The sequence below is a fragment of the Triplophysa rosa genome, linkage group LG19 (assembly GCF_024868665.1).
Source record: "Triplophysa rosa linkage group LG19, Trosa_1v2, whole genome shotgun sequence".
NCBI lineage: Eukaryota > Metazoa > Chordata > Actinopteri > Cypriniformes > Nemacheilidae > Triplophysa > Triplophysa rosa.
Window position 1 is genome coordinate 20,241,942 of NC_079908.1, and position 27,571 is coordinate 20,269,512.

The following is a 27,571-nucleotide window of genomic DNA, read 5'->3' on the forward strand; positions in this document are numbered from 1 at the left end:
TTAAAATGTAGCTTACGCTATGCTTACGATGTGTTTACGTGGTTGCCAATCCAAAATAATAAAGGAGTTGTTACATGAACATACACGATTTTGGTTACATGTGGAATAAAGTCTGAGTCTTGAGAGTCTGTCACTGCAAACCTTCAGTTTCCTCCATACTCCCCTTTGCGATTCATTGCTGCTGGCATTAGGCCTACTTAACTTGCTGTGTTTCGATCTGAGGTCAGTAGTATTGTCAAAGACGGTTTTTATTAAAAGCTGCTAATATTAGTTACTTTAAATCGACTCGTTTTGTATTAGTATGGGTCTATATATAGGCTAATATATCTATCTATATAATCTAAATGAGGAATAATCCCTTCAATGGTGTTTACAGAACACAATAAGGAACATAATATGCATTTCTGCCTAGACTATCTGCACTTACATGAAGAAAGAACTACAAACAAGTCTGGGGAAACGTTACAGAGTATTTCAACGCATAGTGTGCACACAGAGTGACATGAGACCAGAGGTGGACAGTAGTGAAAGTCGCGGTACAAAGGTGCTCAAGCGTGGAACAGATCGTGCAGTGTCGTCGCAAACAGAATTATCTTTGCATGCCGTTCTACGTCATTATGCGCATGCGCGGACGATCTGGTACGACAACAGCACACGTCTTGGAAACGGCCGAGATCCGCCCAACTTCTTGAACTTTGCTCGAGCTCACTCGGTGACGTCACTGACTTTAAAATGGCGGTTCCAACGTCTCCTTTGAAATTACGTGCATGCATGATCTGCCGCTCACAGTTTAAAAATAACAGCACGGACATCATGTTTTGAGATGTGTATTATTCACTGATAAAAATAAACACTCCTGGCTTGATCCAAAATGGATTCTGTTGTTGGAGAGGATCAAACCTTGCCGTTTGACATCAATATGAGGTAAAAGCGCTACGTTATTTTATTCTGTCAGAGTCTGTCAGGATACGGTTAGCATGTTAGCCTGAGGAGAAAACTATTAATCAAACACAAAACACTAGTTTATATTACATGTTCTCGGTCTTTTCGTAGTAGTTAGTATTTTACTATTAAACCAACTAGTTAACTAAAGAACCACAGATAATATTTTGCGAGGTGTTATATACTGTATATTTTATACCATGTATTAATAAACATATTTAGTGTTTGTAAACGGAATACTAAGTGTTATTTAGATGGCTCACCGTACCGTTATCACGATTGTTTCAATAGTGTTATTATAAATTGATGGTGAATGTTGACTGTTTTTTTGCGTGACATTCCAGATACATGCATTTTATTTACGTAAATTGTATTTAATTAATCTGACAGCTAAATTGGTTCTTGCAGGTTTCGTGTTAGTTCATTCAATTGTAAATTTCTCTGAGGTGCTTTCCGTTGGTTTGATTCAGTTTCACTTCGGGCTGAATTTATAAATCATTAATATGCATGTAATTATGGAAGTTTTATATTTTGCATTGACATTTTGCGCCTGATGTCAAGTGTGGATTAGTGTTTGAATGACATGAATGTGTCTCGTTTGTTGCTGTCAGGTTGAAAGCGTAAATATCAAACCCCCCATGTTAAAAACAAAACAACACACATGATCCTCTGAGTTAAATATAGCAGGGACTCGATCTCGGAACCATCCGTGTACCCGAGTTGTTTTTGACATCTAGTTGTGGGAATTAAATACAGTGTAGAAAACGCAGTCATATGCGTAATTTGAGCAGTTTTCTTGTTGAGTAATTCTGGAAGAGAGACAGAAAAGGAGAGAGAGAGAATCTGCTGTATGTATGTTTGATCATGCGCTGTCATAGCACGGAAACAACACATAGCGGAAAAGCTCTCATGTTTATCATCTGATGAACTGATCCCTAGGTATTGTGCTTTTCTATGGCCATCTGAACATGAAGGGCTGACATTGGTAGGTTATTATTACCATGTAACACCTGTGCTGGTTGTGTATATAGGCATTGTTGTAGATGATGGACATGAGTTGAAGGACACTGGGGTTTGATGGTCAAGTTAAAGGTCTAGCCTGACCTGATGGGTTGTTTTATGTGCTTGCTACCGTATGAGGTAATGAATACAAACGCTGTAGTCGCCTTTATAAACCCAGATGGTGAGCCTGTGGCGAAACATAAGATGTAAGGTGATATCAAATGTGTAAGTCAGCGGCTTCATCTTGACAACTGATCTTGAGCTTTTAACCAATTACGTGTATATTTGTAAGACTTCTGAGTCATGTATGTGACAGGTGATGTATATAAACTCTATACACAGCTGTTATATATGAGATTATGTCTTCTTGTGGCTAGCACAGAGCTAACTGTGCAGGGAAATGTGAGAAGAGGAAGTTGTTTAGCTGTGATGTGTTGTGCAAAAAGCAGACAGTATAGCATTCGTTCGGCTCCATCAGTCCTGCTCAAAATACTGTGTGAATTATGTAAAAAAGAAAAGGAAAAAGAGTGATATTGTTACAATGAGAGACTTTACGTTCATGTTTAGTGAAGTGTTAGGATTTTTTTAAAACAACTGTAAAAGTATTAGTATATTTAATAACAAAAATTTCCTTTTGAGTCTGTGACATCAGCTTAAAGTGATAGTTCACCCAAAAACGAAAATTCCGTCATCATTTGCTCACCCTCGTGTAATTACATACCTGTATAAATTGCTTTGTTCTGACGAACACAGAGAAAGATATTTGGAAGAATGTATGCAATTTTCAATTCTGTGACATCATTGACTGCCACAGTAGTAAAAATTAAATGGTAGTCAAAGGTGCCCCAGAACTGTTTGTGTTCCTAAATTCTTCAAAATATCTCACTTTTGTTCAACAGAACAACAAAATATACAATATGTTTTTTCCTACTATGGTAGTGGATCATGTCACAGAACTGAAAATTGTCAACATTCTTACAAATATCTTTCTTTGTGTTTAACAGAACAAAGAAATGTATATACAGGTTGGAAACAACCTGAGGGTGCGCAAATGATGACATAATTTTTATTTTTGGGTGAACTATCACTTTAATCTCGCACAATTTGAGTGTATTAGGTGTCCTGATCTGCTTGCCGTAGATTTGGATGACTTTTTCAGAGAAGCAAAGGGGATTGAACTTTGTTATAGGAAGTTATAGAGACCCGCTGAAGTCACCGTACACACACAGACACACAGACACACACACATTTACTCCGACACAGAGAGTGTTTTTACTGATGGTGCACTCCTGGAATAACACTCAGTGCTTCACATTAAAATGGTTAAGAAACAAAGTAACATTATTTCTGCTTGTGTTCCCTGCTTCAGGTTATGAATAGTGTCTTTAGACCTTTATGCAGTGTGTGTGTATCTGTGTTAAGCACAGTAGTGTTTATTGTAACAGCTGGATATCTGCACTTGGTGTTTTGTTTTTGTTGTGTGTAATTGCCCTTGTGACTTTGAAGGTATTTTTTTTAGCCACTGTGAATATATTTGAAATATGTGTGTGTTTTACATGGCTTCAGTATTTCAAGACTGCCAGAGTCTCTGAACGGCAGCAACTTCAACATGGACAACATTTCAGGTATGTACACACACACGCTGACCCTGATCCCTTAAAGGGCTAGTTCACCCAAAAATGAAAATTTTGTCATCAAAATTCTAGTCAATGATGTCCCGGAACTTAAAATTACTAACATTCTTCTAAATATCTTTCTCTGTGTTTATGAGAACAAAGTAATTGATACAGATATGAAATAACATTAGGGTGAGTAAATGATGACAGCATTTTCATGTTTGGGTGAACTATCCCTTTAATGTGCACCAATTTGTGTTATTAAAGCTGGCCTGTTTTACATTCATATACACATTCAAATTAACAATAAGACTAATTCATGATTCTTATCATAACTTCACATTGTAACAATTATTACTGGATCGATCACAATTGTGATCTGTCATTTTAACTGGTATATCACCTACTACAAATGTAAAGAATAGAGGCAAGAAGTTTCGATGAAAGATAAACAAGTTGAAAATAAACTTGTTGTTCCCCCTCTAGTCTTTGAGCTTGAGGTCTGTGATAAAGACACTGTCTCATGCACTTGTTTCTGGGGGGAACAGGCTGATTTGAACAGTAGTCTTTGTTGTTAATTCATTCGTTTGTTGTCTTTTCGTCTACAGTTCCTCTGTTTTCAGAGCAGAGGATGTCTCCAGCCAAAGCTCTGACCATGAAGGACTATGAGAATGTAAGTACAAAATATTGAAGCATTCATTTTCGTTAGTCGTTACTTTTTATGTAATGAGAGCGACTGACGCGTTGGTCTGTTTCTGGTCTCACAACCTATTTAGCTGCTTTTCTGTTTTGATTTGAGGGTTTTAACTTTGTTGCAGTCTCAAAATGCCACAGCAGTCGTTTTCAGCTGTTAGTTCTGTCTGAAGTTATAAATATCTTTTATAAGATCTTTATCTTTTTTTAAAAAACATATCATTTTAAATGCCTATCATTTATGAAGCTATGTGAAAAGTGTCGGGTTCTTCTGTGATAATCAGCTTTTTGCGGCAATGATCATATTTTTGAATGCCATTTAAGGAAAGAGGTTTATTTTAATGCAGTGAGATACAGATCTGTAAGTATTCCTGTGGGGTGCACGCATGCCTGTGTGTGTGTGTGTGTGTGCGTGCGTGCGTGCGTGCGTGCGTGCGTGCGTGCGTGCGTGCGTGCGTGTGTGTGTGTGAGAGAGAGTGGGAAAATGTAAAAACAGAAGAAACAACGAGAGATTTTTTAGGGAAAGGTACAGCTTCCCATTCCGTGGTGTTTGTTTTGGATGTTATGTTGTGTTTGTCTTGGATTTTTGTGTCATTCTGCATTTTCTCTTTCTCCCTTCCCCTTCTTTCTGCCCCAGATGTTGAAGTGAAATGCTCAGAGATACAATGATGCACAGTTCACTGCCCTGCCAGCCACACACACACACACACACACACACACACACACACACGCGCGGTGTGTTATAGTTGCTCTGTTTGTCTTTTAGCTCTCGTCCCCTACATTCACATCTCTTTCTTTTTTTTGTAGAATGTAGAATGGCTTTGCTTATTTAAATGACTCTCGTTTGTTCATGAATGAGTCAAAATAATACAGGGAAAACAGGAGATATTCATTAAAAAGTTTCAAGTATATTCGCTGTGTCGTGTGTGACCATCTGTCTGTGTGTGTGTGAGGTTAAGTGATTGTCTGTCTATAACAAATTAATTTCCTTTTCCCTTTTATAGCAAATTACCGCTCTGAAAAAAGAAAACTTCAACCTAAAGCTCAGGATCTATTTTCTGGAGGAACGTGTACAGCAGAAGTGCGATGATTCTACAGAGGACATTTATAAAACGGTGACTGACACACACAGTCCTGATTCACACAGCTTATGTAAGCCGTGCGTCAGCCACAGACCCATGATGTGTTTCACTAGCGGACCACTATGAACTATTTCATGATTTTCATGACTTCTATCAACTTCATGATGTCCAATTTGTTGTAACCTGCTAATGTGGACATAAACTAAGTACATTTACACAAGCTGTTTGAAATCACACATACACACACGCATGTAATGTTGTTCAATGGCCTCCGTTTGTTGATTGTGAATAAAATCATTAAATTGTGTACACGTATGTGTGTGTGTGTCTGCAGAACATTGAGCTGAAAGTAGAAGTGGAATCAATGAAAAGAGATCTGGCCGAAAAACAGGAACTGCTTGTCTCTGCATCGTAAGTGATGTGCAATCTTATTATTACTTATTACAGAGCCCTAGCCAGGTGTGACACCATATATCATGTTTTCCTTATATTCTCACAGTGAAGTTTTATTAGTCCAATGGTTTAAACTTGGTTTGTGTTTGTGTAGGAAAGCACTGGAGAGTTTAGCCAGTCGAGGTGTTGATGATGGCAGAGAGCAGACACGGAGAGAAATGGACTCGCTCAGAGAAGCGTTTAATGCTCGGATTCAAGAACTGGAGGAGGTAATAGAAATACATAAAAATCAATGTTCCGAGCAAATGATTAAGAACATTTCCTCCATCATTACCTGTTGTTTTCTTTCTGTTCAGTCTCTGAACGCTGCTCAAGAAGAACTGGAAAACATGGCCATCATTGCAGAACGGGAGAAACTGAAGAATCTTGGGTTAGAGAAAGAGCTACAAGCTGCCAATCAATCAAAACCTTCAGGTGATTCAGACTCCACCCCTAAGCGAGTTCAAGAGCTCCAACAAGTTCTTCAGCAGAAGGAAAGGTGAACAAATCGACTGTTATTTTTAATTGAAACTAAAACAGTTACTTCATATTTCTGAAGTGTAAGTATTGAATCTAAAAATAAAAACCCATTCTGTTCTGTATAGTGTCATTCAGCAACTGCAGGTGTCGCTTAAGGATCAGGATGCCATGATTGGAGAGCTTCGGAGGAATAGCTTGGACAAGCCAATAGCAGAACAGGTGGCCCAGTTGAACTCTCTCATCAGCCAAAAAGACAAACAATTACAGGTTAGTGTGTTAGTTTTGCATTGTATAAAAGAAGTTCCTTTATACTGTTATAAACATGCATGCATTGACTGATGTTATTGTGTCATTTATTTAACAGACTCTCACAGAAGACCTAGAGCGTGAGAGAGAAAATGCAGAAAGAGACAAACAGGTTAGCAGAGCAGAGTTTTGTGTTTTCAATGGATTGTATATTGGAACGATCAATCAATCATCCTTCCTCTGTTATAACAAATGACTAGAAAGGTCATGAAAATGTCATGGAATTAATTGGAATAAGCGTGGGAACCCTGTAGAAGTGTGCTAAACTGGATTATCAGGTTGGCAGCTATCTGTGTCTTTTGGAAATCAAATCAAATATTAAAAACAAATCCCTCTGGGTCCTGGTTGAAGAGTTTAGGTGTTTCTATGTTGGAACTGGGTGAACCTGTTAAATTTATGCTAATGTTTAAATGTGTGTAACACATACTGTGAAGTCTTGTCGTGTGGATATGAGAAAACTTGAGCTAAATTGAGAGAAAATGACAGTGAGATGTTTACGTTGTGTGATGAAGTATAAAAAAAGTGATTTAGATGATTAACCCTAAAACCAACAGTAATATTCTGCATTATTCTCATGAGGAAAATAATTCCTGCCCTGTTCAACTGTGACCTTCAGCATCCCCAAAACAGCATCAGTAGCCAAATACTACTCCTGCTGTCGGGTGCCTGCTGAACTCTGTGGATTAATGTGTCTGTGCGTGTGTGTGTGTGTGAGACTCAAAGGATTTCCTGTGTGTGTTTGTGGATTAGAGGATTTTTATCTGTGTGTGGCCAGTTTGATGCACAGCAAGAAGACAGAGAAAGATTCATAGAAAGACGACATTTGTGATGGTCTGATAGAAGAGGACATGACAGAAGAGTTTTTCAACATGTCCAGTGTGAGTGGCTGTCTGTAGGATTTTAGCGCATGTTAGGTGAACATGCGTGAGCCGTGCCGTGCATGCGGTGGGTGCATGCAGGGCACTCAATGTCGCTGGTTGTTCAGTGCATGCGGGCGTGCGAGGTTGGCGGTGATCCTCTCACACGTGTTGGAGTCAGAGGTGCGTCGGGACGGCCACGGCGAGTTCCTCTGCGGGAAATGTGTGTTTTCACTGGAGCGTGTGGTGCATTACGACGTTGCCATTGGACAGCTGCAGGATGCACACGCCGCCCAGCTGCAGAGGCTGCAGAACGAAAGAGACAGATTAAAAATGCACATCGCAAACAAATACGAACAACATAACCTATCAAAACCAGACGGTGGCGGATTGCAGAAGTCTTTCAAAAGGAACGTCAAAATTGGAACAATCCTGCCAAGTCCAAACCAACTGCGATGCATCCGACGGTCTGAGCAGTCTTCAGTTCAACCAAAGCTGGATCAAGCGGCGGTTGATGACAAGTGGAAGACGCCTGGAAGAAGCCAAGGGGTGAAAACGAGTGGTGATGTCAGACAGCGGAAGTTCACAGGGCATTTGAGGAGATGTGTGAGTCTTGAACCACTAAGCAGGGCAGGAACAGATCACTGTCAATGTTTGCAGGTAAATGTATCTCCACGTCAGAGTAAAGACGCACATTCTGGAGTGCTGGGAAACCGAGAGTACTTGAGCATAGTGCATAAGAAGAGCACTCTGTCTCGATCAACTTCCCTCCAATCAGTGACCCTCGAGCGGTCTGACCACTCCCCCATCGGTGCAGCATACGGGAGGAACACTCTCAAAACCTCACTGGTGTTTGATATACTTCAACTCTTAAAGATCGTGCGAGGGGTGCGCCCCATCCCACAATGCGAGGGTAGCAAGATTCCAGTACTGACGCCTTCACGCTTCACCTTCGGACATGCTCACCAGGGTGTGAAATCGATGGCGGAGAAAAGACTGAGAGAAATGGAGGAAGATTTTAATGATGAGTACACACCTTTTAGACCGGAGGTACACGCTCATACACTTGCTGTGACACATGGATGCACCTCTGGTTACACGGGCAGGAGTTCAGTCAGATTGGACGGCACGTTTATTCTGACACATAAAATGTAAATATGTGTGTGCTTTAAAACCGTGTTTGTGCTTTTTGTGTGTTACAGATGTGCGTTGAAACACAGACGGAGTTGAGCAGATTGGAGCAGAAGACCAAACAGCTGACTGAAGAACTCAAAACTGCCAAGAGCAACAGCCAACAGCTCCATCACACGCTAGAGGAAACTGAGAGAGACAAGAAGGTAATAACTGCTCACAAACACACACACTAAAACATACCGGTCAAATTAGCCACTTTAACACATGAATAATGTGTGCCTCTGTATAACAAATGAAAAGTCACTTGTTTTAAATGGATTATTTCCATTCAGACAAGCGTTCAGGACCTCCACGCATGGAAAGATGTTTTCATTTGTATGTTTTCAGGCTCTTTCTGATGAGCTGCAGGAGAGAGAGGGCGAGCTGGCAGCAGAGAAGAAGAACTCTCTGAAACGTGACAAAACCATCCAGGGCCTCAGTCTGGTTCTCAAAGAGAAGGAGAAAGAGGTGTGACCCCAAACTATCTATTGAACTCCGAAATTGTGTCAGAAATGATATTGTTATAGCTGATTGTTGCAAAAATCAGATTGTTTGTGTGTGGTTTGTCTCTTTTAGATTGAGGATTTATCTCGTGATCTGGAGGAGAGGGATCAGGCTCTGGCTAAGGCGAGAGAGGCCCTTCATAAAGCCAAAGTGCAGAAATATCAGGCATGTAGCTCATGTGTCATTGTCTGTGTTTAGCGTCAAGGCGGATGAGTATTTGGGTTGTCAGTGTTAGTAAAGCCGTGCGCTCTTCTGTTCTCCAGGGAGATGAAGATCAGCAGTCTTTGCTTCTGGAGCAGCAGGCCGAATTGTCGCAACTTCAGACGGAGGCTCGTTCATCCTCGCTGGAACTTCAGAGATTGCAACGTGTGCTGGGAAACCGAGATTCTGAGCTCGCCCTGCTCCAGCAGGCTAGAGGACAACTGGAACAGGAACTAGAACAACTACAACAGCAAAAGAAGAAGGGAGACAAAACTATAAATGTGAGTAACATCGGCACACACACAGAAACTGGAGTAAATACATAATAATAGAACATTTTTCCAGACGTAAACAACATGTGTGGCATACACACTCCTCTATATCGACTCGCAGGATCTGCAGAATCAGTTAAAGAAGCTGAACGGCTCTCTGGCTGACAGAGAGAACGCTCTTGAACAACAGCGTCTAGAACAGCAGGAGCAGAACCGAGCTTCAGAGCAAAAACTGCAGAACGCCATAGAACGTCTCGCAGCCAACCTGAATCATAAAGACCAACAGCTACAGGTAACGCAACTGCACATACACAGGTTAAAGACAGCTCTACTTCTCCATCACTCACACAAGAGTGTTTTTCAGGACTACATGAACATGGTGAAAGATCTGGAGAAGAACAGAAATCAAGAGGGCGGTGATGCCATGGTGGCTAAACTCAGAGCCAGACTGAAGGAGAAAGAGCAGGCTTTGGAGGTTCGAGTTTGTCTTTTGAGAATGTTTTCGGCCAGTTGCAGAAGGTTTGATGTTTTTGGTTTGTTTGTGCAGGAAGCCCTAGATGATAAATTTGCGGTCGTAGAAGAGAAAGAAAATGAGATGCATCTCTTGAAGCTGAGTCTGAGGGAGAAAGAGAGAGATGTGGAGCGTCTCAACAACCTGCTCTTACACAATGAGGAAACCATTAACGTAAGAGATCATTACATCCATAAATGTTTATTTGCATCAATTATTTAATGGGGCTTTCTGACCAAATCTGGAATGAGATCTCTTACTCTTATTTGTGTGTGTAGAGCTTCGACGCTCTCGTAAAGGAGCGAGATCTAGAACTGCAGCAGCTGTTGAACTCACTGAAGAATCTTCAGAGGTGTAAAGATGAGACGGAGGAGAACCTTCAGAGAGCTCTGAGAGAGAAAGACTCCATTATACAGCACTTACAGCAAGCTCTGGACAACAAGATTAAAGATCTGGAGGTACAAACATCCGCATGCTCTGCACAAAGACATGTTTACTCCGAAAGCATCATCGTCTTTTCATGTCTCCACAGGAGATGGCCAATACGGTTCTCAGCCAGTCAGAGTCTCAGGGACGAGACCTGGCCGAGCAGATGAGTCAGAGGTTAAAGGTGGCCGAGGTCATGCTGTCTGAAGCAGTGAAGGACAGAGAGAGGCTGGTGTCTGAGAATCAGTCCGCTGTAGAAAACCTGCTGGCCACCATCAGCAGCAAAGATCAACTACTTGGGGTACTTCAACACACACACTCATACTCGTTCACTTATGGACGACACAGATGGGAATGTTCTAACCTCTCTGTATGCATGTCTGTACGTGCAGGAAAGTGCAGAGCATCACACACAGGCTCTAAGCGATCGTGCAGCTGAATTGCAGGATCTGCGCAAACAGCTGGCAGACACGCAGCTGCAACTCAGAAACGCACAGAGATTGAGCGCTACGGCAACACAGGAGGGTCACGTGGAGAACGCTGAACTCTGTGCCATGTTATCAGAGAAGGACGCCCTCATCAACGTACGTTAAACTTTTGATCACGAGGCAGCTTTTGTACTCTCCTCAACAAACGTTTTCTCAGACTTTATTTTTGAGGAAGTGCCTTTTTGTTTATGGTTTGTTTTTGCTCTAACTGATGGAGTTTGATCATTGGTGGATATAAAATCGTCTGCCAAATTATTGAAAGGAAAAGAAACTTTGAGGCACAAAATGTAGGTGAAATGACGAATGATAATGTTTTGTGCTCAACAGAAGCTGCTAGAACGTGGACAGGAGAAAGATCGCATCCTGTTGGAAATGAGGAGTGGTGAGGCTCCGCCCCCTCAGCTGCTGGAACTCAGACAGACCATTCAGGTGCTGCAGGAGCAATTCGATGAGAGAGAAGGTGAGAATATGTTTCTGCTGGAGGAATGTAACGGCGTCTAGACCAAAGTCATATCCTGCATTATCTAACCTGCGTTTTGTGTGTTTGTAGCCGAGCTGAGCAAGAGATACAGTGAGGAAATGCTGGATCAAACTGCAGTCAATAAGAAATCATCAGTTGTTTTGAAAAAAGAGCTGGCTCAGAAAACCGAAGCTCTTAACGCAGCGCTAAAGAGAGAAAACCAGCTCAAGGTCTGATATTTGTATCTTTAAAGAGTTTTTCCGTCTTCATCTAGAAAACTCCCAAATGAACAGTGTGTTTGTGTGTGTGTGAAAGATTTCTCTAGCAGAGCTTCAGTCCACGCTCTCAGAACTTGAAGCGAGATTAGAGGGACAGACGGCCAATATTGAAAGTCTTGCGTCCACACTCAACACTAAAGAGGAAATCATTAGCGTGAGAATACATTTTGCATACACAAACTTCAAAAATTTAGGTTCAGAAATCTGGGGATGGTCTGACTGATAAAACACAATGACTGACTTTTGGATTCTGTGGGTTGGTTGTCATCTCTACAGGAGCTGCACCAGCGTTTGGCTCGGAGAGGAGACGGCCGGCTGCCTCTGACCCGCGACCAAGCCACCCAACCCGGTGTGACTGAACCCAGTCTTTCTTCTCTTCCTCAAAGAGAGAGTACCCTCATTGGAGGAGACAGCCAGCGTGAGGTAGCAGAATGATGTCTTGCAGATGTATTCCCCTGTATTTGACAGTCTGTGGTGAGATGATTTACAGTAGTGCTGACCTCTGACCCTGCGCTTCTGATGTTGGTAGGATCTGCCATCCCTGTCCGATCTGCTGGCTGAGCAGGTGGAGTTAAACCGCGCTCTGAGAGCCGAGCAGCATCTTTACTCCACTCTCATCAGAGCTGTCAAACAGCACGACAGGTGAGTACGCAACACTGGCCTTGGACGGTCTGCCCATCACGTGAAGTGTTGAATTTTTTGTGATGGTTTCGCAGTGTTGAGAGGCTGCAGGCGCTGCAGTTGGAGCTCACAGCCGTGTCACTCCTCAGACAGCAGCTGGAATACGGCGTTCAGATGAACGAGAAGCTGAGAGATGAGCTACAGAGAGAGATCCAAAAAGCCAAGCTGACAGAAGGTGGAGTACAGAAAGAAAGCGCTAACAGCTGACAGATCTCAAGCTCTAAATTACAATCAGTGGTCATATTTAAAAAATACTCTGGTGGTGTTCATGGGCATTTTCAGAACATCAATCACAAACTCCTTCTCCATCTGTTCTTCCCCACATCTCTGTCCTTGTACATGGAATCGGCAGACGTTTTCTGCACTTGTTTTTGGACATAAGTTCAATTCTGCATAATTTATTTCAACTTAACACAATTCTGCAGATTCTGTGTTGGCCTGTTCATGTGTTTCTTAGTCTTTTGCTGACATTTTCACTGTCATGTTCTGTCAATGAAGCATTATTCTTTTCATTCATTCATTCTTTTCTCTCTGTATATCTGTTTATTCCTCTTTTTGTTTTCTGTTCTGCTCATCATTCGTCTGTGATGTCATTGTTTGTTTGTCTTTCTAATAAAGTTATTTCTGCTCATGATAAACACTAAAGCACTAATAAACTCTCTAACCTTTGCTTTTGAACACTCATGCCTTTATTTACACAAACATACAGAGATTTTATGACAATGTGTTATGTTTTTGAAATATGCTGTACAGTATGTTTACATACTATATGCTTGAAATACCCAGATGACCTACTACATTCTCAATTTGAGCATGGTTTGCTATCAAGTAATGCAATGTGCTCAATTTGACCTTCCATTTCCAGCATGACAGGCGCACTGGAAACCATAACGGCTCTGGTTTTCAAAATAATTTCCTTGTTTTGTTATTTGATTAGACTTAACACAATGGATTTAAATATGGATTAAAGATCTCAAGATAATAATGCATTAACTGTGGCTATTCACTAGCAGGTAGCATATTTAGTGTATATGTATATTATTAATAGTTTTTGACCATTAATGTAACTGTATTGATTGTTTTACTTTTTTATTAAAAATAAATAAGTTATAAAGTGTAAAGAAAGATTTACAATGTAAATATATTTTGTCATATATATATATATATATACTGTATATACTTTTAGCCAGTCAAGTCTGTACAGTCTCACAAAATGGGGTCAGGCGCATCTGCTAAATTTCCTTACAGTCTACCAGTAGACGTCTCCCTTTCACTGTTCATAGGCTTACAGAAATCTGAGAACAAATATTTATTTTGTACATAAGCTAATTTTGTCCTCCCTTCTCATTTTCCATCCACTCTCAGCTTTCTTATACATGATCAAATTCTCAAAAAACAGAAACTGGATAAGAATGTGATGTGTGTTGGGACTAATATCTCAAGCACATTTGTCATTGTGTGTGTGTTTTCTCGCAGGTTCAAACCCTTCTGAGTTAGAGAGCGTGCGTGATGCACTAGAGGAAGCTCAGCGCTGGAACGCATCTCTGCAGGCACGTCTGGGACAGATTCAGAACAGAGGAGGAGGAGTGGGACAGGCCAACGACTCTGGTATGTTTACAAATATTGCATCATTTATTTATTTAGCGTTTCATTTAATGTCAAATTCTTCACTCTGTTACTTTTGACTCATAAGGGTTCAATGTGGTTTATTTTTATGCTTATTTGGTTCATCTGATGTTTTAGTGGACACACTGAGTTTGTTTGGCGAGCAGACGTCCTATATGAGTATATGCTTGGGCGAGGGACCAGAAGAGGAGCTTCAGCACCTGACTGTAGAACAACTTAGTCTAAAGGTGAGTAACTTTGTGATGCACAGAAATGTACACAAAATCCCTCTAGTCTCCTAAGGAGCGCTGCACAGTACATTGAAATTAAGAGTGCTTTTTACTGTCACGTTCAGATCTTGGAGCTACAGGCAGTGAATGCTGAACTACAAAAGAAGTTGGTACCTATGGAGAAGGGCACTGTGGGTAATAATCCAGAAGACTCTCAGACAGAACCAGACTTCATCAACCTTTCAACTCCTACTAAGGTATTGAAGGTCTATTTTTTATGAGTTTTTGTCCAATAACTCATATGTATTGTTGTTTGGAAAATGTACAAAGGTGAAATGTTTTTGAAAGGGGTGCATTTTCATACCTCTTTTAACCCCTGACCTTTAACCTTTTACCTAAAACTTATTATGTGCTTTTGCATTATATTAGTGTATGATGGACCTCACGCCCGTCGTTGAATCTCTCTTTTACTAACATTAGTTGGCTTGAACGTTCTAGAAGAGTTTCTCTGATGCGTTTGTCTGCTTAATGAGCGTGTGTGTTTGTTTATACACGTGTCCGCACAAGTTTTCTCCCACTCGTTCTGTCTCTCTCTTTCCTGCTAACCCCTGTTATCTCCTTTCTGTCTTTCTGGCTGGTTTTCTTACCCATAATCACCTGCAGTCGCCCCATCCTGCCGTTATCGTGTGCTTTCTTTATATTCTGTTCCATTGACATTTTATGTTGTTAAGTCATATGTCATCAAACATCCCATTACTGTAGCAAACACAGGGAAAGCAGCTACCTGCCGCTAAAGATGAACATCCAAATGTAAAGGTACGTAGGTGTTTATGGAATAAACCCTTCTCAACAACCTCAACAAGTCTGTGTGAAATGCTAAACTCAAGGCAATTTTGTATTTGTGTTGTGTCTGAATCTCGGTCTTGTGTTTCACTGTTGTCCCATGTGTTGTTGATTTTCAAGGAGAAATGTAATGAGGAGGATTGTTATGGTGAAGGTCATCAGACGTCGCTGAAAGATCAAGATGCAGTACCACCAACTTCCAGAACTCTCAGGGATGAACCTGAAAAGGCAGAATTGAAGTTGCTCCTCACAGACTGTGGGGCGGAGTCAGTCTCTCAGCTCAGGTACGTTCAGGATAAATATGTATTCACATTGTTGCTTTGCTTATACATCAAGTTAAAGCTACTCGCTGCGTTTTGTAGAGAGCAAGTGGCCAAACTGCGCTCAGAAGCGACTGAGCTCCGTGGACTTTTGAAGGAGGAGCACGCCACTGACTCCAAAGAAAGCGCTGAGAGTTCCGGAGAAAGCGACAGCCATGGAGACCTACAGCAAACCGTCAAGATGCTCCGCTCGGAAGCCAAAAGTCACAGAAAGATCATCCGACTACTGAAAGAGCAGCTCCAGCAGAAATCAGCCAAAGGTCAATTCAACACGGAGCTGAACGTCAAAATTGCCACTGAGATGGAAGGAGTGTGGACGGAAACTGAAGATTCACAGAGACACTCCCAGACCTCAGAGAAACAGCAACAGGTGAAAGAGAGCGAACAGAAAGAAAAGAAAGAAACGCAGGAGAAAGAAGAGAAAATTCAGGGACAATCCACCAAACTCAGCAGGAAGCAACACATGGCCAGACATGCAGTAAGTGTTAAACTTATTCTTTCCAAATGTTTGTGTGCTGTCAAAATGAGTTTCTCACATGTGTTTGTTACAGGCATATGTCAAATCACGGCTTCCGGTTCCTGTGCGACCCAGTAAAAGCTCCGGGCAGAGTTCTGAGGACCTGAACGAGGTGATGTCGGACCACGTCAACCCTTGGCGCCATGATCTGAGGGCAGCTGAAGAGTCAGACTACACCTCTGACAGCAAGACATCTTTGAAATCCGCACAGCACGTACACCTTGAATTGGATCAAGTCAAAGACTCCAAAAGTCCAACCACAGGACTGAAACCGACGGGTGACGCTGGACAAAACACAGACCCGAATCTTGAATCCGAGCTCGTGCTGCAGTTAGAGTTGCTGAATCAGGAATGCCAGGAGAAGGAGGAGCTTATCTCCTGCCTGCAGCAACAAGTCCAGGTGTGGGAGGAGCTTCAGGTGCAGCTACAAGAGAAAGACAGGCTCAACCGAGAATACCTGGAAGCCCTGCAGGCGGCAGAGTCCACCATCGCGTACCTCACCGCGTGTAGCTTGGACTCCGAGTGCGGTCTGGGTCAGACGGGAGACGTGTCGTTGCAGCAAAGGTGTGCAGAACTTCACAAGGCTGTTGAAGAGAAAGACGGACTCAACGCTCGGATGTTGGAGTGCTTGAACACGGCGGAGTGCGCAATCATGTCACTCGGCGGTGTGCACACAACAAGCCAAACCTTTGGACAAGTAGATCCTCAGGTTGTTTGTGAGAGGTTAGAGGACCTGATTAAACGAGTCAGAACTTCTAAGCAGAATGAGGATGGATCGGTGAGGCCATCAGGGGAAACTCATAGCCTCGGACCTCTGAAAGAGTTGCAGCTGTGCAGGATGAATGCAGAGCTGCAGGAAAAGCTCAGGACTGCAGAGTCAGTTGACTTGAGTGAAACTAGCAAACACAACGGTGCCCTCACTGGTCTGGAGGGGAGTTACACTCACAGGCCACAAGAAGGAAAAATCCCATCATGGCAACATCGGCAGCTTACAGACTGTCTGTCTGAGTGCATCAGAGCCGCTGAAGGTGCCGCCCAGTCTCTCGCAGACGTCTGCTCAAGCCAAAACCAGTCTCGGGTGAACTCGCCCAATCCAGAGTTAAAGCAGTGGCTGGACAGACTGCAGCGTGCCTTCCTGGAGAGAGAATCTCTGGAAGACTCACCCGGCACTGAGGGACACCAACAAAAGACAAGCACACCCATTCAACAGGGACGAGAGGACCAGCACAGCTCCAAACCATCACACCAGAAGAATTTACTGAAGCCCTCACGACAGAATCTTTACAACAACCTGTTGAGGATTCTTGAAATTCATACTGAAGGTTTTCAGAATATGAATAAACTAGAGGAGGGGGTTAAATGTAAACTCGACGGGCGTGGAGGAGGTGGAGATGCTTCTGAAAATTACCCTATCGAGAGGGACGCACTCATCCAAAGTTTGCAGAAGGCCCTGAGGGAAAGACAGAGGGCGTGCCGGAAGTTAGAGGAGAAGCTGGCGATAGCTCAGTCCGTCACCACTGTGCACGGCTCAAATAAAGACAAACAATCCCATCGGTGCAAAGGTGAGAACACACAAGTACACAACCCCACAAAGCCAGTGTTGAATATGTTCGGTTTTTGTTCACCCGTTCTCAAACATACTGGCTGATCTAGAATCAATCAACAACACCAAGAATCTCACAATGCATTGTTCAAACAAAAGCAGCGCAACAAAAATGCATTTTTTATTGTGGTTGTGAATACTACGACAACATATTGCTGGTGTTCTCACTCCTTCCTGTGTGCTCTAGCGCCCCCTGGTGAACGGGATGATAAAGGGGTGCAGGTGGAGGCGCAGGACCTCGGGTACGAAACGAGTGGGAAGAGTGAGATGGAGAGAGAGGAAGGAAGTAGCACAGGTAGACAGGGAGAAAACACTCGAACGTGATTGGCTGGCTTCGTTTGCATGGCAGGGTTTCTGCATGGAATGAGCTCTCGAAGATCTCCTTGGATAAAAAATATGCTTTCTTATTTTGCACTGTCTGCATGGCGAGACCGATGGTGGATGGGTAAAGAAATAGTTCACCCCAAAATATAGTTGACCTTTTAATCTCAGTTTGTCTGTTCGTCTGCACACGAGTGTTGGGTTTGCATTAACACGGTTTGTTGAAGTTTGCATCACTTCTCTGCATGACCAAACTATGTTGCTTCTGATGGGATTAATAAGAATTCAACTAACGCGGTTTCTTACTGTAACCTTGTTAAAAACATCATCGCAGCTGGCGTGCCTCATAACAGTTTTCATGGGTAATATTGCTGTTATTAACTTAAATCATGTTTGTGTGCTTATCTCTCGTCGCTCTCAGACGTGGACGGTGTCCTGCGGCTGGTTCCTGTTCTGTCTCCTGAGCTGCAGAGGAATCGGGACAGGTTTTCTCCTGACACTACAGCATCTAGCCCCTCGTACCCCAGCTCTCCGGGCCTGAGCTCCCCTCGACCCTGTCCTTCTGACCTCGTCGACCCCTTCGCTGACCCCGCCCTGCTCCGTCAGCACCTCCAGAGGCTCAGAGCGTAGGTGGAAGAGCAGCACAGAACCATCCGGCACCTCCAGCAACAGCTGCGCAAGAAATCTTTATCGTCCGAGCTCCTGAGCGTGACCTCTGACCTCACAGGAGATGATGAAGAAGACAGAAAGCTGATGAAGGATCAAATCGCCCAACTCAACGCTGAGCTGGAGAAAGAGAGAAGCCTAAGCAGAAGCAGCCAATCAGGATCTCCGTCTAGGTAATCGTTGTCATCATTAACATTGATGAAGTATTATTTGCGAACATGACTGTATTGTATAATGTGTTTCTCTCGCGCTGTAGAATCGAGTCTCTGGTCCAGTCTCAGGCCCGGGAGTTGTGCGAGCTGAGGGAACAGATCCGCGTGTCTCGTGGTTTGGGTGTAGAACAGCGTAAACAGCTGCTGGAGCTCAGAGGAGCTCTGGAGGAGTTACTTCAGCCCAGCGAGACTCAGGGAACTCAACTCGGAGAGAGACTCGACCGCAGCCTGAGTCTGCTGGAGAAACTCGAACAGGGTAAACACACACACACACAGAGACAAAACCGCGAAGAATGCGAGCCATGTCAGACACAAGAATTCACATAGAGACAGAAAAATTGCATGACGCATGCTAGCTCTGAAAGTATGCAGTATGTAGTGTGTACTATTGTAGTTTACTACATGAAGCATTTATTTTTACATACTGCTTAGCGTTTGTGTATGTTTTGTGTTATTCTACAGGGGGTGGTGGCATAGAGAATGAGGAGGGGGCGGAGTCAGAGATGGCCCTCGGGTAAGCACATCCACATCTACTACATTGCCATTTATTCATTTGGCAGACGCTTTTTTTCTAACAGTGACTTACAGTTCGTTCAGTCTGTACCGTCTTTTATCAGTGTAGATATGTTGCATGGGGTCGAACCCATAACCTCATCGTAATTAACCGCAATAATATGACAAAAACTGAACACACAGCTGAAGAAATCTCAAGGAGACATTCCTGTGTGATTGTGATACGAGAGGAATGAAATGTACACACACTCGTGATGAAGTCAGTGGAGGTTTGATGTCTGAGTGTTTGGCTTTCTCCTGACAGTGATTGTGAATGGGTTTGGGAGGAGCTGCAGTACCTGCGCTCTCAGCTCGAGGGCGACAGAGAACAGCAGCAGCTGCAGATGGTTTATTTGTGCAGGCAGAACCAGAATCTTGCTATTAGCACGCAGCATTATATTGCCCTGTGAGTGGTACCTGCGAAGGGTCTGTGTGCTGTGGAGTGTGTGTGAGATCTCTGTCAAATAACAATCTTTTAAGTCGCGTTTTCCAGCAATACACGTGGCTCTTTAAGGTGTTTTCGGGTGCACAAAAATGATGGTTAGTTCGTCCAAAGTTCTAGTGCTAATGTTTGCATGGTGTGATGCGGTGCTATTTTAGGTCTTCACATCTCAGAGCCCATCATAAGATCTGGTGCTATGTTATGATGCAGTCGGATGTCCCAATTACCCAGTACATGTGTGAAGTAGCAGCATGTGAATTGGAATTCAGCCTCGTTGTGTCACCGTACAACAACACATTTGTGTTTATTGCTGAATCGTTTGACTTCGCCCCTTGCTTTTGTTTGCTGTGATTAAGTGTTTAATGATGCGTGTATGTGTGTGTGGTTTGTGACAGACTTTCTGCAGATCTGCAGGAGAAAGACCGGCTCATTCAAGCTCTGCAGAAACAACTACAGTTACTAGTTCCCACAATGCAGCAGTTCTCAGACTCTGAGATGAGTGACCGACTGTCCAATGATGGCACCAGCTCCTTCCACGGCAGCCCCCCCGCTCTCCGCAGGCAAAGCCCCAGCAGAACTCTCACAGGTATCCCTAAATAAATCCTGTTTATGAATCACATCACAGGAGTTATAAAGTCGCATGTTTTAGTTCAATGGATTGTTTGCTCGGAATGAAAATTCTCATTGCTCATGTTATTCAAACTTTCTTCAGTGGAACACAAAAGGAGATATTTTGAGAAATGTCTCGGGGGTTTTGTGTTTATACAGTGGAAGTCAGTGGGGTTCAGTGTTGTTTGGTGACCAACGTTCTTCAGAATGTCTTCAAAATGTTGTTTTGAATTGATCATTATATTTATCATGATGTGTTTGAGGATATACAGAGATGGATCTTGCGTTCTGAGTGCCTTAATTCGATGCGTTTGTGGTTTTGGCATTTAGTTTGACCACATTTTGTATCTTTCTCTTATTAAATATGCAGTCGTACTTTTATCTCCTGTGAGAGTGTTCTTGTTCAGCAGTTATTTTCCGTTAATCTGCGGAGTCGAGGCCGGTGTCCTGTTACCGGCTCATACAGATCCATTATTCAGTATCCAGCGTTAATCTTCTCTCCTGACAGCCTTTTAGAGCTCCGAACACACACATGCACACACATCCATGATGACTTTGGGTTTAGTATCATGCAAAGATCAAATGGAGAGATTTCGCTTTTCATGGGCATCTAAGATGTTCGACCTCTTTTGCCAACGCTGGACGCTTTATCTCTGAAAACGACTCGCTTCAGGTGTACTGAAGATCTGTGAGACAAGCGGGACTTTAGATTCTGTAAGATCACATCTCTTGAGTTTTGTGTTTGGGATTATCAGTGAAAGCTGTAGGACTGCTGGGCTGAAATCCACACCTGCGGTTATAGTGAGATCAGGTCTGGGTTAGCAGTAGATCTAGAGATGAGCGAGCAGGTTGTGATGTGTGACGGCATCTCTCACGGGAGACGGAGGACCGTACTGAAAGCCAAGAAAGAGGAAGGTAAAATAAAAATCAACCGTTGCCGTTACAGTCTGTATTTGAGTGGCATTGTTTGCGTGCTGTTGTGAAGACGATGTGTGGTCTTTTGAAAGCGTTGCTATATATAATATATATAATTCAAGTTAATATGAAATGCGTTTCCTTATTTTTCTTACTTTAACAGTGATGGGTATAAAGAAAATGTTTTAGGAATCTTTCATTTCAAATGTACTGTCTTTTCTTTGCTGATGTAAGCAAGGCCGGGTGGGCGGAGAGAAATAATAAATGAAGCAGAAACAATATTCTCTCCTTAGTCTGTTCTGTTGTGATGGTTTCTCATCACCTCCTGCAGGTCTGAAGGCGACCAATGGTGATACGTTTCCAGGTCAGGGGTCAGTAACCAGAGGCGTGTCTGTTGATGTGGGCGTGTCTGAAGGCGGAGATGGGAGTGTCCTTATGTTGCAATGGGAAAACGGGCGTCTGCAGGAACAGTTAAGAAGCAGCGAGGAGCTGAATGCCACACTCCACAGTGAGCTGGACCTGACACGCTCCATCCTGAAACACAGCCCACAGAAACACATGACAGACAGACCAGCAGAGCAGCAGAACTCATCAGACAGCAAGAACATCAACTCCGGTAAGAGTGATAGTGACGCTTAATAATTGTCATTTGATTCAAATCCAAATAGTTACATCACGATACGTAAGTGAATGCAGAATTGTCTCTTTTCTTTCTGTCGTGTAGATTTGTTGGCCGAACACTTGCAGGAGATCAGAGTGCTGCGCCAGCGTCTTGAAGAAACCATCAGAACCAATGAGAGACTTCGAGAACAGTTAGAGAGAAAATTACTGGAGGCTGAGAAAGATTCGGGTACACATGCACACGCAGAAGAATTGGTTGGATAAGATGTTTTTGAATCGAGCGTGTTTATTAAAAGGGTCTGTATATTCTTCACTTTCCTTCTTTGACATTGTTTGTGTGTGTGATCAGCAGCCACCAACATCTTCATTGCTGGTTCTGAGGATCAGGCTCACATCAGCAGTGAGCTTCACTTCCTGTTGACTCAAAACCACACACTTAAAGAACAGCTCAACCAGGGAGCGAGAGGTATAACACACACACACAAACTCTCTTTAAAGACGTCTTAAGGGCTGTAATCAGAGTTGAGACATTCAGATGCAGTTATCATGTGTGTGCGCAGATAAACAGAAGGAGAATGATCGTCTCCGAGAGACTCTGGCCAGACGAACAGCTAAATTGGAGCTGAGCAGAAAAGAGTGTGAAACGCTCAAACAAGAGCGAGGTCAACTACAGGTCAACCTGAACAGGTATCACAGACACACACACACGCAGAATGTGGACCAGACTTTGTATTTGTTGTTGAAGGAAGATCTGAATCTTGAGTCAGGTGCGTGCGCGAGCTTGTGCCCGTGTGTATGATGTTCTACACAGTGATCCTTTAACATGAATACAGCCCTTTTCACGCGGAGATCTTGTGTCGTATGAAAAGAAATCAAAGCTAACTGTTCAGGCTCGTTCGGTGCAAATTTACAGAGCCTTAATGAAAAATGATTACCGAATGCTGCAAAGTAAAAATTAGCCAGTATACATGGCAACATAGCCTAAATGCAATAAAAAAGGCATGAGATATATATTTGTGTACATCATATTACTGAAAAATGTATGAGTTTGAAAATAACTTTAAAGTTTTTTAGCATTTAGATTTTGTGACCATTTCGGGATAAGTTCACTTAGATCAAATGAAAAACCTGTTAATAAAACATATTGCACAAATAAACACTTGGGTCGGTATATGATCATCATGTTTATATTGTTTACAATGTTTTTGTTGAGAAAAGCAAGCACATGTAAGTGTTCGGGTGAAAGTTGGGAGTTGGTCTGTTAACTGTCTCCGCAGCGCAGCATTGGTAAGCCATCACGTTTATTGCAGCGCTGTGTATTTTCGTGTTAATAGTTTGATAAAAGTCATTTCAAGTTTAAACTGCGTTTGCAAGCAGACCACGCTATTCTCGCATCTGATGTTTGGTGATTAGGATTAGGATTAATCTAAAGACGAATAGTATCTTTTAGATTTCCATTGACTAATGAACAAAAATTACTCGCTTAACTTTCATTGTTTTCATACCCAAATTATTTAGGATTTATTGTAGATGCGTGCCATCACTACACGGCTTTAATGGCATTGTTTCTGCCTTTTGTCCACACAGGGTGCTTTCTGGGACTGATCCCGTTAATGTTACTAGAACTCCATTCACACAGACCGCTGATCCCAGAAAATTGCCGTTAAACTGCCAGAGTGCCTTCTGTGTGAATGCAAACACATCCCAGATTGATCCCAAAAGTGACCTAGTAACGGGATCAGTTGGTGTGTGTGAATGGGGTTTTTGTGTGTATCATGTGTCTTTCTCAGAGGGCCTGTGTAATGACAGGTTAAGTTGTAGTAATTACTGCAATTTTATAGCGTTTCAAATTACACACGTGCACACACTCCGTATATGATCCCTGTTTAATTATTATCCCTGTGTGTGTGTGTGTGTGTGTGTGTGCGTGTGTGTGTGTGTGTGTGTGTGCGTGTGTGTGTGTGTGCGTGCGTGCGTGCGTGCGTGCGTGCGTGCGTGCGTGCGTGCGTGCGTGCGTGCGTGTGTGTGTGTTTTAGATTGCAGTGTGAAAACAATCATCAGAAGCAGCAGTTGTGTGACACTCAGCAGCTCCTGCAGTCTGTGCGTGTGGAGCTACAAGTGCAAGAACATATGAAGAACACCACACAGACGCACACAGGTACACACACAGACCACAGGTGTCCCGTGTACTCTTTAATCTAAACTGATAGCTGTGCTGCAAATCCTAGTGTGCTGCCTACCTAGACAGCATTTTGGAGCCTTCCTTTTAAACGTGTGGATGCTGATGTGTGTGTGCGCAGGAGAAGGTTCTGCTTCTGAATGTGGATCTGCAGTGAATCTGAACGAGCTGTTGGCTGAGATCAGACAGCTGCGTGTGCAGTTAGAGAGAAGCATCCAGACCAACACAACACTGAGACTGAGATTAGAACAACAACTACTGTCCCGCTCTGACCCCAAATCAACCATTAACATCAACTACCTGCTCACCAAGACAGGTACACACACACACACCTCTGCAACATTCCTTTTGTGTGCTCACAATCCATGTTTACTATGATAAAATTACTGCAATGCACAGCCTCTCACAGCCTATTAAAAAAAACAAAAAAAACGAGAGCAATAAAACTGGAACTGTTTGTTTTTCCGTCTTCTCAGATGGAGCTGGTAAATCAGATGTTGCTCACTCGCACACAGACCGCTCCAGTCCTGCACAAGGTCAGTGTTTTCTGTCTGATATATAATGTTTGTGTAAAAAATCTAGCGTAGGCAACCTTCGTATGTGAACTGCATGTGTTGTGTTTAGATTGTGGCAGTTCAGTAGACAGCGAGTCTCACGCTCCATCTCGACTTGTACCGGGTCATCGGCTCTGGGCGGACCGGCGCGGCCGTCATGTTCTGGGTCTGATAGAAGATTATAACGCCCTGCGCAAACAGATGAGTGAAGCCCAGAGTCTGACCGCTGATCTGGACACACAGATACATGACAACAGCCAGGTAAGAACACACGCACTTCACTGGTCGTGTGTTTTGTAGGTGTAGTGTTTAGAGTTGTTAAAGCCATCGTGTGTTTGTATCAGGTTCTAGATCAGTTTCAGATGAAGGGATTCTCCAGCAGTGTCAACACTATGCAGCAGGTTCTGGAAGAAGCCGCACGGCTTCTCAAACTGCTCTGGAGAGTCTCACTGCCCTCAGGAGACGCCTTACACACTCAACAGGTAACAAACTTAATGTGTCTGCAAGACAAACCCAAGACTTCTGGGAAGCTGTAATTATAAAGACTTGCTGATCATAACATCTCTTTCTCTTCTGCACTCAGGACGAGCTGTTGAGGAGTGAGATCTCTCGTCTGAAGAGTCGTTTGTCTCAGCAGGAGAGAATGCTCACTGGCGCTGTTAAACGCCTCAGATCCACCAATCATCTGAAGGAGGGCATGGAGCGTGTCATCATAGACCAGCGTAAGATTCTACACACACACACATTAACACTCTTACAGGTGTGGTATTAGAGCGCTGATGTTTGTTCTGTGTGTGTCCTGCAGTGTCTCTGACTTACGGTGTGCTGAAGAGGGCCAGAGGAAACCTGGAGGTCTGTTTATTATTCTCTATATTTAGCCACTTTCGTGACAATAATTGTGTAGAATTAAAGGGGTCATATGGCGCGAACACGTGTTTTTCTGTGTCTTTGGTGTGTTATAAGTTATAAAAGATGCATTCTATGTAAAAGCCAATGCTCACCCAGACCTGCCTGAAACGCCTCGTGTAGCCACACCCCCACAAATCTACGTCAGTTGGTGGTCTGATTTGACTAAGGCCGCCCAAATGTATTCGCAAGTGAGGTGGGCGTTCCTGTCAGTACAATCGCACATGTATACACACTGCATTACATGTTAAACAAACGATAATATTCGTTTTAGCCGTGTCATATGACCCCTTTAATATAGAATAGCGATATTTCCATAGAACTGAACAGATACTGCAGTTGATTCCACTGTGGTTTTACATGAAGAAAAAATAAAACATCCGCTTGTATTGTGTAAATAGTGTAAAATCCTAAATTTTGTAAATTTTTCATAATACAGTAGTCTTGAATGCAACTCTTTTAATTGGGTTAACACTTCCTATAATAATAAAAAACAAAATATAAACAATAATAAAACATGTAACTTTTTGTCCGTTACAATTGGAATTTAACATTGCTGCTCTTTTTTTATAATATGACTTTATTTTGTGTTTGCATGTATCATGTTATGGTCCGCAGGACCTTAAAGACACAGTTCACTCAAAATAATGCTTGCTGTTAAAGGGCTCATGGTTTAGTATTTATAGTACTGTACTTTTAAAATCATGATCAGTTTAGTGTATTCATGTCATGAGCTTAGAAGAGGTTTGACTATATAACATCACAACATTAGTTTTTCTGCTCTGTAGTATTTCTCTCTATGGTTTTACATTTGATTCTCTTTAAATTCTGCTGTCTATTATTTTGCCCGTGTGTTTCAGTGTAACTATCTGAAGGTTGTGCAGGTTGAAGGTTAGTTTAAATCAGGGCTTGTGTGCTTACAGAAGTCTTTGCATGAGATTGTTATTGATGGTCACAGCATGCAGACTGATTCTTTTTGCAGCTTGCATTGAATTTTTAAGACTCTTTCATATTGAAGCCCTAATGACGTAGTTTATATGTTCCTGTGTTTATAAACCTTGACATATTATAAGGTTTGGTGGTGTGTTTGTGTCATAATTGAGTTCATTTCAGGAATAAAGTGCTTGAAATGTTTGTAGAATATCACTGTATTTTTATTCTTACATTTTGCCGTTTGTTTGTAGGACGTCCCACTGAATGGCCAGTGACTAATGTGCAAACATTCTTTCCGTCCGGCCCACAGTGGGAAGCAGGCAGGGATTCAGCGTGTTCATCCCACTACAGCTGTTAGAGATGTTGGACTGATTTCACGTTTGAATTTTAATGCAATTCTAGTGATGTTTGTCCTTTCAAGACCCGTCTTTTTATTTATTTTTTATCCTTCTGAGGTACGCCGATACAGTTTAGCAAATATTTGCACATACACATCAAGCAATTAACATCACAGTAAAAGGGAATGTTTTTAAGGACTATCTTGTAAATACTTTTAATGTTAGTTTTATACTTTTTTCCCCCTTTAAATAGTTCCTTGTTAACTTGTCTGTGCTGTATTACCCTGCTCAAGCTCAGTAAAGATCTGCTAATATTTTGATCAGATGTGTACACGAGTTTATACATGCACATTAAAAGATTTCATGAATTAGTCTCTCTCTTCTGTCCACACATGATTATGATGAGTAAATCAAGTTTTCAGTTAAAACTCAAATGTAAATCCAGCATGGCTTCAGGCAATCTGTGGTGAAGTACTAAAAATGTTTGGTTTGCAAATGCAAGCATTTAGCAGCAGCTAAACCTAAAGTTGTGCTATACCTAAAGTGTAGTTAGTTGGGCTAGGCTATTGAATTAGCTGGAAAATTTTACCAAATGGTTTACCAAACTAGTCACCACAAAAGCTCGACCAAACATTTAGACAGAAATAATAGATGCAATGTTTGCATAAGTTTGTCAAAACAATGCCACAACAAATTTGCACCATAATCAAACTAAAGATTATTGTTTGGCCAGTGAGTGTAAAAGTTCCAAAACTGTTTGGACTGCTATTGTAAAATAAAACTTACATCAAGTCACTTTCT

At 42.4% G+C, this 27,571-nt stretch overlaps 2 protein-coding genes across 2 annotated transcripts; both read left to right on the top strand.

Annotated features, from left to right (window-relative positions):
- The first annotated feature begins 723 nt into the window (after positions 1–723).
- LOC130569807 (myomegalin-like) lies at positions 724–27,157 on the top strand. Its single transcript, XM_057359689.1, is given in 49 exon segments — positions 724–924; positions 3,511–3,569; positions 4,169–4,233; positions 5,258–5,368; positions 5,670–5,746; positions 5,883–5,997; positions 6,085–6,266; positions 6,373–6,514; positions 6,612–6,665; positions 8,613–8,747; positions 8,932–9,051; positions 9,160–9,256; positions 9,355–9,569; positions 9,682–9,852; positions 9,925–10,035; positions 10,108–10,245; positions 10,350–10,529; positions 10,604–10,798; positions 10,890–11,081; positions 11,313–11,445; positions 11,536–11,675; positions 11,761–11,877; positions 12,000–12,146; positions 12,253–12,365; positions 12,440–12,579; positions 13,881–14,012; positions 14,148–14,257; positions 14,365–14,496; positions 15,002–15,366; positions 15,445–15,880; positions 15,954–17,481; positions 17,710–17,817; positions 18,265–18,682; positions 18,766–18,977; positions 19,184–19,235; positions 20,111–20,301; positions 21,571–21,855; positions 21,964–22,089; positions 22,213–22,326; positions 22,421–22,547; positions 23,897–24,018; positions 24,161–24,355; positions 24,516–24,575; positions 24,664–24,854; positions 24,938–25,075; positions 25,177–25,315; positions 25,399–25,445; positions 26,360–26,390; positions 26,684–27,157. Coding segments are annotated over 49 exon segments (8,568 nt in total). The 5' UTR covers positions 724–871; the 3' UTR covers positions 26,791–27,157.
- Positions 6,676–8,606, top strand: LOC130569806 (uncharacterized). The gene has a single exon (XM_057359688.1). The coding sequence runs from the start codon at positions 7,474–7,476 to the stop codon at positions 8,563–8,565; it is 1,092 nt and encodes a 363-aa protein (XP_057215671.1). The 5' UTR covers positions 6,676–7,473; the 3' UTR covers positions 8,566–8,606.
- Positions 27,158–27,571: the final 414 nt, after the last annotated feature.

Coding starts and splice junctions, on each gene's coding strand:
- LOC130569806 (XM_057359688.1), top strand. CDS start 7,474: ATGCGTGAGCCGTGCCGTGCATGCGGTGGGTGCATGCAGGGCACTCAA.